This window comes from Malania oleifera, chromosome 2 (assembly GCF_029873635.1).
Source record: "Malania oleifera isolate guangnan ecotype guangnan chromosome 2, ASM2987363v1, whole genome shotgun sequence".
In the NCBI taxonomy this organism is placed as follows: Eukaryota; Viridiplantae; Streptophyta; class Magnoliopsida; order Santalales; family Ximeniaceae; genus Malania; species Malania oleifera.
In genome coordinates this window covers 68,419,585-68,430,421 of record NC_080418.1, presented here as the reverse complement: position 1 = coordinate 68,430,421, position 10,837 = coordinate 68,419,585, and the positions used below count along the sequence as shown (strand labels likewise).

Here is a 10,837-nt window from a genome sequence, read left to right as displayed (position 1 = left end):
CGATTGATCGAGCATGTTGGTGCCCTTTTTGGTTCAATCGCCCAAAGTCTGGTCAACAGTTGACCTTTCAATGGTTCGATCGCCCGAGGCAATTTACCTTGCCTACGTCAATCGCCCGAAACCCTTGTGATTTAGCCCTTTAAGTTCTGATTTAATTCAGTTGATTCCCTTGGTATTATATGTGATATTGGGGACTATTTTACGTGTAAGTGCAAGGACCTAAGGTCTTTTCTAAGGTTTTAGGCATTTTAACTTAGCCTAAAAAACCTGGCGTGTCTTGTTTAAGGTCTCTAGATTTCCAAGTGATGTGTAGGGGCCTAGGGTTGTTCTAAGGCCTTTGAGCTTGTAGTTCTTACATGCATAATATGCAGATTATTACAGACCTTTGGAATTATAATTACGGGCTCGAAAGAATGAAATATAAATTATAATAAAAGACTATTTTGGGTCTTTATTCTTCAAGTCACCATGTGCCACCATATGACTTCACGAATGTGATCCTGAACACAAACTTGAAAGTCATCAAATACAAAGAGTATTTGTCATTATCAAAATCGGAAATTACTTATAAGGTCAACCGTTGGGATCCAACTAACTCATCAAGAGAAGTATTTTTCAGGTTTCTTCCTTCCATGATCGTTGTGGCCTTAGGTTCCCATATCGAAGGAAGTCCTTCAAGGATTTTTCAAATCATTTCATATGTTGAGTAATTTTTCCCTAAAGCATTTTAGGAGTTTATTATGTGAATAAAATTAGTATACATGCTAGTGATAGTTTCATTCGAGTTCATCCTAAAGGCCTTATACTCGCTTGTGAGCATGTCGATTCTACTATCTCTCATAGACCGTTCCTTCATAGGTTACCTCTAACTTATCTCAAATTTCTTTGGCTGACTTACATGCCATGACCCTATTAAACTCATTTACATCCAGAGCACAATACAGTGCATTTATGGCACTTGAGTTAACTTGCAGCATACTAAAATCATTATCGTTTATGTCTTTTTCCTCTTTGGGTACTTCTTTACCATCAACTAATTTAGTGGGGATGTGGTCACCACGTGTGACAATTTTCCATGCCTTCCAATCCGTGGTTTGTAGATAGATTCTCATTCTTTGTTTCCAAAAAGTGTAGTTAATACCACAGAAAATAAGAGGTCTAGTTGAGGATTGACCCTCAGCAAAAGGGGATACACCTAGGTGTGCCATAGAGATATTTATATAGCTTCTAATTAAGATTTGCTATAACCTAACACTGATACCAATTGAAAAGTAAGATATATTCCCAAGAGGGGGTGAATTGGAATTTTAAAATATCTTTTTACCTTATTTAATTAATTCTTTTTAAGTTTAGCAACCACACATACAAAGTTGATTTACAATCACAAGTTTAGCAGAAAATTTATTTAGTTAAAACCTTTATGAATGAATATACCAATTTGAATATCCTTTTCAACAATTTAATTTAATCCAACCAAGATAACCAAAAACTATATTCACAATAAGGAATGATTCCAGCAATGCTTCCAAGATTTAGAAATTGAGTAATTCAAAGTGGAGTTTAAGTATGTAACTAATAAATTCCATGTATTAATAAATTTGATTTCTCAATATGAAGCATAATTGAAATTTCCAACACTCTTCCAAAATTCAGAATTTAAATAAACTTTCAATTAATGAGTCTTGGGTGTTAATCAATCAATGTACTCCTTTATGGTTTCTGCAATAAGTATTGATCAACCAATGTATTCCCTTTTTGGTTTCTGCAATCCCAAAGTCAAATTAATTTTCAGCTTATTTAATATCCAATCCATGTAGTTTATATAAGCAGAAAATTAAAATCCAACCATGCAGTTTATATGAGCAAAAAATTAAATGAGAGTAGGGAAGAGAGTGACACCACGAGTTTTACGAGGTTCATCTATACCCGCTTGCGTCCTCATGTTAGGCAACACACCTAAGGATTCCACTATACCACTCCTTTACGGGTAGGAGCAACCTTACACACTCCTTTATGGGCAGGAACAACCTTACAATCTCTCCTTCAATAGGCTATAGTTGGCCTCTCTAAACAATACTCCACGCTTGGTCCAATAACAATTCAAAGACCTAAACCGTCTACAAAAATTTGGTGCACAAAGACACTCTCAACAATAGCTGATTAGTACAACAATAAAGCACAACTATATACTTCAATTCAAAATAATAATAGAAAGAATTTGAAGCCTTAGAAGTATATCACCACTAGCTTTCTTTCTTGATTGAAAGAATTCAGAATATGCCCAAAAATTTGTGAGAGTTTCACAACAAAACTCAGTAGGGAACTTTAGAGAGTTTGAGAGTATGAGAGCTTTCAGAGTTTTGAGAGCAAGAGAGCTTTGATTACTATGTATTGCTTTGTTTTTTAAATTCTTAGCCTTAGAAGGCATTTATAGATGTTTAGAAAGGAGTATTTCATGTTTCCCAAGTGACTTGGAGTGTTTCCCAAGTTTTCATAACTTTTAGAATGCAAAAACTCAATTTTGGAAAATTCCTGTTATTTTTAAAATTTAAATTCTTAAGAGTCAGTTGACTGGGTCATTACAACTTAGTCGCCTGGGTCCTCTCGGGTTCTCTTAAAATAGTTTTGTTTATTTGTCAGTCGCCTGGATCAATACTGTCAGGAAGCTAGACAGACCAAAAAACTAAAATTTCAATTTGTTTCCAAATTCGTTTTGCTCTTTTGCTTTCCCCAAAATGACTTAAGACTTTTGTAAAATATTTTCTAGGGTTTTTCAAAATATGTTCTCTAAGTCAATGAGTTTCTTAAAAAGCTTCAAATCCAATAATATGAATGAATACTTACATAGAGACTCTCTAAAAACATTAAACATATTTTAAGCTTAGAGTCTTCATGCTTGTCATTTGCTTATTCCATCTTGCCTTTGAGCTTCAATTCTCTAAGCTTTCATCATGTCATCTTTGGAATTTATGCTTTCATGTCCTTTAAGCTTTTATTCCCTTTTGTAGTCTTGTAATGACCTTCATGATTAAAGACCTGTTTTTTGAAGTATCATCACTTTCACAAAAACATGTTAAGTTGCCTTTGATTTGTTATCATCAAAATAAAATTAGTAAGCCCTGTTAGGCCAACACATGAATTGCTACTTCTTCTAAACTCTTTCTTATATCTAGATCATCATTATTAGTAGTTTTAGAAGAAAATGTATTAGTTTTATCAAATACGACGTGAATGGATTCTACAACAAATAATGTTCTTTTGTTGTAAACTCTAAATGCTTTGCCATTTAAGGCATATCCTAGAAAAATTCCTTCATCTGATTTTGCATCGAATTTTCCTATGTCCCTTTTATCGTTCAGAACAAAACATTTACATCCAAATACATGGAAGCATGAAATCTTTGGTCTTTTTTCCTTTCCAAAGCTCCTAGGGGGTTTTATTCAGGTAGCCCTAATAAAGCCTCCGTTCATTACATAATAGGCGGTGTTTATCACTTCAGCCCAAAGGTATTTAGGCAAGTTATGCTCATTGAAGTGTTTGTAGTGCTGAAAAGTTGTGAGATGTTCCATTTTAATCACAGAAATTTTTGACATATTTATTTTTTAAAATCTCCACCTTTATCATTTCTAATGTGTAAAACACCATACCCTTTTTCATTTTGAAGTTTCTTACATAGTTTAGTGAGCATTTTACACACTTCATCCTTGGAGGATAAGAATAACACCTAGGTGAACCTAGAGTAGACATCTACTATAATGAATGCATATTGCTTTCCTCCTAGGTTGTGTTTTAGTGGGGCCAAAAAAATCTAGATGAATTAACTCCAATGGTCTTCCACTGGATATCAATTGTTTCTCTTTAAAGCTTGTCTTGATTTGCTTCCCAAGTTGGCCAGTATCACATGCTTTCTCTTTTGTGAAATTTTTGCTAGGTAAGCCTTTAACTAAGTTCTTTCTAACTAACTTGGATAAGAGGTCCATGCTAGCGTGTCCTAATCTCCTATGCGATAGCCAACTGGATTCATTTAGATGTAAAGCATTTTACATCTTGAGATACCAGGTTTTCAAAGTTTATGCAATATATGTTCTCAACCCGATTTTTAATGAACATTATTTCATGTTTTTTGGTATTTTCAACTATGCATTTATCCTTTTTAAATATTATATCAAACCCTTTATCACTTAGTTGACTAATGCTAAGTAGGTTATGCTTTGAACCTTCAACTAACAAGGCATTTTGAATTATCAAAGATGGTTCCTTACTGACTTTGCCAATGCCGATAATTTTACCTTTAACATTATCTCCAAAAGTGACGTGTCCACCTTACTTTAGGGTTAACAACGTGAACTTGGACTTATCTCCCGTCATGTGCCTTGAGCATAATAGCACTTGTCTTTTAAAGGGGTGTACCTAAAACATACTTACAAAAAGATTCACGTTGTTACTTTAGGTACCCAAACCTTCTTAGGTCCTTTTAGGTTAGTTTTAGAGGTTTCTTTGACTTTCCACACCTTTTTGGTTTTAACATGTTTTCTTTTAAATGGACACTCAAATTTTATATGTCCCTTTTTCTTGCACAAGAAAGTTGTAGTGTGTGCATATGCATTGGTTGAAGAGGTGCTTGCATAGTTTTTAGACTCTCTTACAAAATAGTCGATGTAAAGATTCCTTCTCCTCCTATTTTCTATTCTATTAAATCCAATGCCTTCTTTGTCCAAAGACATCTTTTGAGACCCTACAAAGTTTTCAAAATTTTCCTTTCCTCTTGTGAAGTTGTGGATGATTTTAGATTGATCTTTTATTTTTATTTCTAGACTAGTTATCTTTAAATCTTCCTCATTTTCACATGTGGCCTATAATTTCAAAATATCTAGTTCTTTTGTCATCTTGTTGATCTTACACTCTATTTCAGCAATACATGAGTCCTTTTCTTTTTCAACAGAGTTAGTTGACTCTAGTTTGTTCATCAACATTTTATTTTCTCTTTTTAGTGTGGTATTTATTTCGGACACCCTAATAAATTTTTTATGCAGTATAAATAGCTCTGTTTGTATTTCAATGTAAGATGGCATGCTTTCACTAGTTTCATTACAAGATTCATCACTAGATTCAATGAAGAAGTTTGAATAAAAATTTACCTCTCATCATTTAACCTCATGAAGCAAAGGCCTGATCACTTAAGTTGCTTTTTGAGCTGCTTGAGCTGGAGTCATCCTAAGTTGTGGCCTTCATTGCCTTCTTATTTTTCTTCTTAGACTCGTTCTTGAACCATGGATAGTCAGGTTTTATGTGACCTACCTTTTTGTATTTATAACATGTTGGAGGTTTTGATTTAGTTTCTTTCTTGCTTGTTTCTCCTTTGTCCATTTTAGATCCTAAAAATTTTTTAGCAAATCTTTTATTTTATTTTTTTTAAGAATCTACCTAGTCGTTTGGTGAATTAAGCTAGGTCTTCATCATCCATCTCTTCATCTTCCTTGTCACTCGAGCTTTCTTTAGAAGCTTTGAGTGCTATAGATTTCTTGGCTTTGTCAACTGCTGTTGTTCTTTCATTAATGGTCATCTCATATGTGAGAAGTGACCCAATGAGTTCATCTAGGGTTATAACTTTTAGGCTCCTACCTTCAATTATAGCTGTGGCCTTGGGTTCCCAAACAGGTGGAAGTTTTCTAAGGATTTTCCTAATCATCTCCTATGTTGGGTAGTTTTTCCCAAGTGCATTTAGGGAGTTTATAATGTGGGTGAACCTAGTATACATACTCGATATAGATTCTTCTGGGTTCATCTTGAAGGCTTCATACACACTAGTGAGCATGTCTATTCGGCTATCCTTGACATCTACAGTTCCCTTATAGGTTATTTATAACTTTTACCAAATTTCTTTAGCAGTCTTGTAGCCCATTATCCTATTAAATTCATTAGCATCTAATGCACATACAGGACATTCATTGCACTAGAGTTTATCTAGATTTTTTTTTCATATCGACCTCATTTATTTCATTTTCTTCCATAGGAATTTCCTTATTTTCAATAATCTTAGAAGGAACATAGTTTCCTTGGACTACTACTCTCCAAACTCTCCAATCCATCATTGGTAAGAATATATTCATCCTTTGTTTCTAGAAAGTGTAATTTACTCTGCAAAATATTGGGGATCTAGTTTAGGATTGTCCTTCACCGAATGGGGACACACCTAGGTTGGCCATTGTGATCTTTGTGCAACTACCTATTAGGATATGTTACAACCTATGTCCTAATACCAATTGAAAGTAATGGTAGTCTCAAGAGGGGGGTGAATTGGGTATTTTAAAATTTTAATATGCGGAAGTTTGATTAATTTTAAAACTTAAATAGCATGTGCCCTCACTATTTTAATCACAACAAAAAACTAAACAGTGAACAACTATACTAATGAGCAATCCTAAGTACAATATCAAACCACAAGGTATACAATGTTCCAAGCAAATCAATATTAGGAACAAGATATCTAACCAATTAAATATTCTTCTTGTATTTTTATAGCCAATAAATTAATATCAATCAATATTGAATTACCTCAACTAATTAACTCAATTCTGAATTTACAATTGCAGCAGCGTTTGATTTACAATGGAAACTTAGATCATTCACAATATCCACAAATTAATCTCAGCATCCATACGATTCCTAAATCAATTTTAATTCATTCAAAGAAAATAGTAATCAATTTATAAGTGCAAGAAAATAAAGAGATTACGGGAAAGAAGAACACCAAGATTTTTTACAAGGTTCGACAGCCTGCCTACGTCTTTGCCTCAAGCAACCCGCTGTGATGATTTCCTTTACTCTCTCTATTCAATAAGTGGAGTTTCCTCTCTTTTTTCAGTAGGTAGAGACACCTCTCAAGCAAGAACACCCTCTTACTTGTTCAATTCTATCCCCGAATTGAAAGTTCAAAAGCTATTACAGCAGTAGATTTTCGTACAAGTAAATACTCTCTCAGAAGAGTGGATTTGTACAATATAAATCACAAATATACTCTCAACAATAAGATGGAATGAAGCTCAAGATATTTCTAGGTTTCTAGGATTGAGAAATATGAAAACAAAGAGCCAAAAACCATAAAATCAATGTAGGAAAGTATGAACAGCGCACATTGGCTTTAGAAGATGAAATCAATATGATTTTTGTGGGATTGGATGTCCTAATGGTTTAGGGTTACCCTTAAATAGGTGAGTTTTGAAATATGACTATTTTTCCAAAGTTTGGAAACAATATATTCTCAAAACGGTAAGAAATTGCGCTATTTATAACTCAACCGCGAAACTTTAGTTGCCTGAACTTATTAAAAATAGGAATTTCAAACAAGCAGAGTAGCCTTTTGATTGCCCAAACCTTGACTTCGGTCGCCTGAATATGTTCGGTCGCTTGAACATTCTGTTTCGTCGCCTGAACCAATACTGTCTTGGCTTTTATAAAATGCAGTACAACTTTGGTCGATTAGACTAATAATCTGGTTACCCGAACTCACTGTTGCCAAAATAATTTTTTCAAATGAAATTCAATGTGTTTACTTCAAAACTCTTTTGTATTCTTTTTAAAAGAATATTTTAATTTTGAAAATATATTTTCTAAGTTTTTGAAATAAGTTTCTAAGTCCAATTATGAGCTTCATACACAATCTTAAAATTAAGAAGTACTTATATGAGATACACAAAAAAAAAAATTAAGTCCGCATGTCTTGAAGCTTTAACTTCATCCATGCCTTAGCCATTCTTCATTTATCTTTTATTTTTCATGGCTTTTAAGCTTTAAATAAGATCCATTGTGCTATCATTTAGGAAACCTAAAATTTCACTTGAAGGCACAATTAGATCCCTTTGTTTATTATCAAAACTGTAATAAAGCCTTGTTAGGTCATCAAAGACTTCCAAGGACCTCCCTTAAGATTTGCAAAAAGATATAAATTTTCCCTTGATTTACAGAAAGACAACTTTCTTAGGGGAGGTTTGTATCTTCTTGGCAAATCTCAAGAGAGGTTTATGACATTTTTGAAACCTTAATAGAGATCTATATTTTTGAAACTTCAGGGAAGGTTTCTATTTTTTTATCAAATCTCAAGGGATGTGAGTGTCCTTTACCCAAATATATATATACATATTATTTGTCTGAATTTGACAAAAATTTTCATGAACAAAAAAAGGTGAAAATATAATAAGATTTCAAAAAAATTATTTGGTCCTCTAGGAATCAAACATTCTAGTGATTATGATTAGTCAAATGGAATACATATTTGTTTGTTAAATAGACTTTTAAAAAATTAGTTAATTAAAAACCCCCTCCCAAACCTGCCTCCTACACTGCAAACAACTTTGCCTTGGTATGTCATATGGACAAAAAGGGTGACAGAGAGAAACATTGATCATAATCATTCCAAATTAATTTGCGACCAATTAATGTGAAATTAAATGAAAAATTAAAAGATAAATAAATAAATAATAGTTAGAGCAACCCCAAATTAATACCCGCCAATCAATCCTGCCTTAATTTGACATGGTCCATGAGCTCCAAATGCAAACTTACTACTAATTAAGCACTAACCCCTCCCTAAACCCAAACACCACCAACTAATTATAATTTCAAAGTTAAAACAATCCAAAGAAGCTCCCCAAAACTAAGCTCACCCCAACCCCCATACCCAAAGCCCACTCCACCGAGTCCCCACATGCCACCGGTGCAGAAGACATAACGCTAGACCTCGGCGGAGTCGGAGCACCCATGTTCGACGGACCCTCATTGGGCCCCGGCAAACCATCGGCCGGAGAAGGAGAGGGAGAAGGCACCGCCCTCGGAGCCATCACCGGCGCATTGTCCACTGGGGGCTGCGCCGTTGGAGGCGCAGGCTTTGGTGGAACTGGCTTGGGAGGATGGGCCGGCGGGGACCAAGAAGTCGGCGGTGCAACTGGCGGGGCCGGAGATGGGACATGGGTGCGATTCCTTACGGCCATAACAACAACGACGAGCTTCTCATGACCTCGGTCGCATCCGCAGGCATTGCCACTGATGAAGAAGAAGGGGCCCGACCTGTTCAACTTCACCACAGAGGTTCCGTCTTTCAGAGCTTTTATGGGTTTTGTGGTGTTGCAGTTGTTGTAATCTTCTTGAGTAACGATGAGGACGGAGTCAGACCCTTTCTTGTACTTGAAAACTGCATAACAAAAAAAAAAAAAAAAAAAAAGGGAAGCCCAGAACTCATTTGCTTCAATTAATCAAATATTAAATAGAAAAAATCATATTAATTTTGAAAAGAATTTGGGAAGGCAGAGAGAGAGAGAGAGAGAGAGAGAGAGAGAGAGAGAGAGATACATACTGAGGCTATCATTGACTTGAAACCTCATTCTTTCAGCCCAGTGATTATAGGTCTCGGGAGGCTGGGGCACCCAGCCATTTTTTCCACCAACGAGGAATTTATGAGCCTGAGATGAGGTTTGCAAGAAACCCATCAACATAAGAAGCAGGAAGATGAGAGATCTATGGGAGTTCTCCATTGCAGTATAAGTTCTTGAGGCAGGAGCGACTCAAAGAATAAAACAAAATTCACAATTAGTTTCAGAAACGGAGAAAATTGGTAAGAGAAGAGGAGATCAGTTGAGAAGAAGCAGAGAACAGGGAAGATGCGGATGTAGGGGGGAAGGTTTGTGAGGGAATAAATAGGCTGGGCGGGCAGCTGTAACTTACAAAATTTGCAGAGAAAAAGTAATGGAAAGCTTAATTGGCCGAAATTTTTTTTCAAAGTTCTATAAATTAAGCATGCGTATGTTACTGCGATTTAAGGGACTAGGCGTTTATTTCTCTGCTGAGCAAACCGTTTAAGTTTCCACGTACCCGCAGCTAAAAGATTCAACGGTTAATACAAATTTAAAATTTTTTCCAAAAATTTTTGTATTCGTCCATAGCTACTCGCGAGCTGCTTAAATATTTTTTGGTTTTCTCCGCATGATTTATTAAAAAAAATAAATATAAGAAATAATTATAATTATAATTATTTTTTGAGTTTTTTTTTCTTATTTTGTCACAAAAATACATAATAAAAACAAAGTTCGAATAATTCTTGATCCATAAACTATATACATGTTGGGAAAAATAGCAGAATAACGGAGAATACTTGCACAGTCATTCCCACCTTACACAAATAAAATAGAATAATAGACTAGAGATATAGCCACTAAATTTCAATTTCGTAATTTAATCCAGTAATGTAACAATTAAATTACTAAATAAATCAACAAATAATCGGCAAGAATAATAAAACAATAAAACACCCAAAAAAGGGTTTGCAAATTAGGAAAAAACCACGGGACCTCCGGTTCAAGCCAAATCCACTAGATAAGAGAAAAGTATAAGGGTTTGCAAACTCTACAAGAGCTCTCAATAACAACGGAAATTGCAACAAATTATAAACAATTTTACTCAAAAGTCGATCTCACCAATAAGAAACCTAAGATCAATAAAAGACTATCTCAAAAGAAGACAAAATCTAAAGAAAAATTGTTGGAATTGGTGTAATCCCAAGAGAGGGAGTGAATTGGGTATTAAAAATTTATTCTTAAATTCAACAAATCTAATAGAGCAGTATTTCACAACCTAGGGTCTTTCTAAGCATGTATCAATTGCGCAGATAATATGTGGAAATTAAATCATGCGCATCATTTACAATATATCGAATATAACATACACATACAGGAATATAAAGTATTGAAAATTAAAAGTAGACACCCAATATATTATCGGGGTTCAGCCAATATTGCCTACGTCCTCGCCTTAACTCGTAAGCCCGAGGATTACCACAACTTTGTGA

General features: G+C 34.6%; 1 protein-coding gene across 1 annotated transcript; it reads right to left on the bottom strand.

Moving 5' to 3' along the window:
• Positions 1–8,522: 8,522 nt before the first annotated feature.
• Positions 8,523–9,527, bottom strand: LOC131148232 (early nodulin-like protein 3). The gene is made up of 2 exons (XM_058097958.1): positions 9,350–9,527; positions 8,523–9,187 (listed from the first exon to the last, which is right to left on the bottom strand). Exons 1-2 carry the CDS (start codon positions 9,525–9,527, stop codon positions 8,625–8,627), a joined length of 741 nt encoding a protein of 246 aa, XP_057953941.1. The 3' UTR covers positions 8,523–8,624.
• Positions 9,528–10,837: the final 1,310 nt, after the last annotated feature.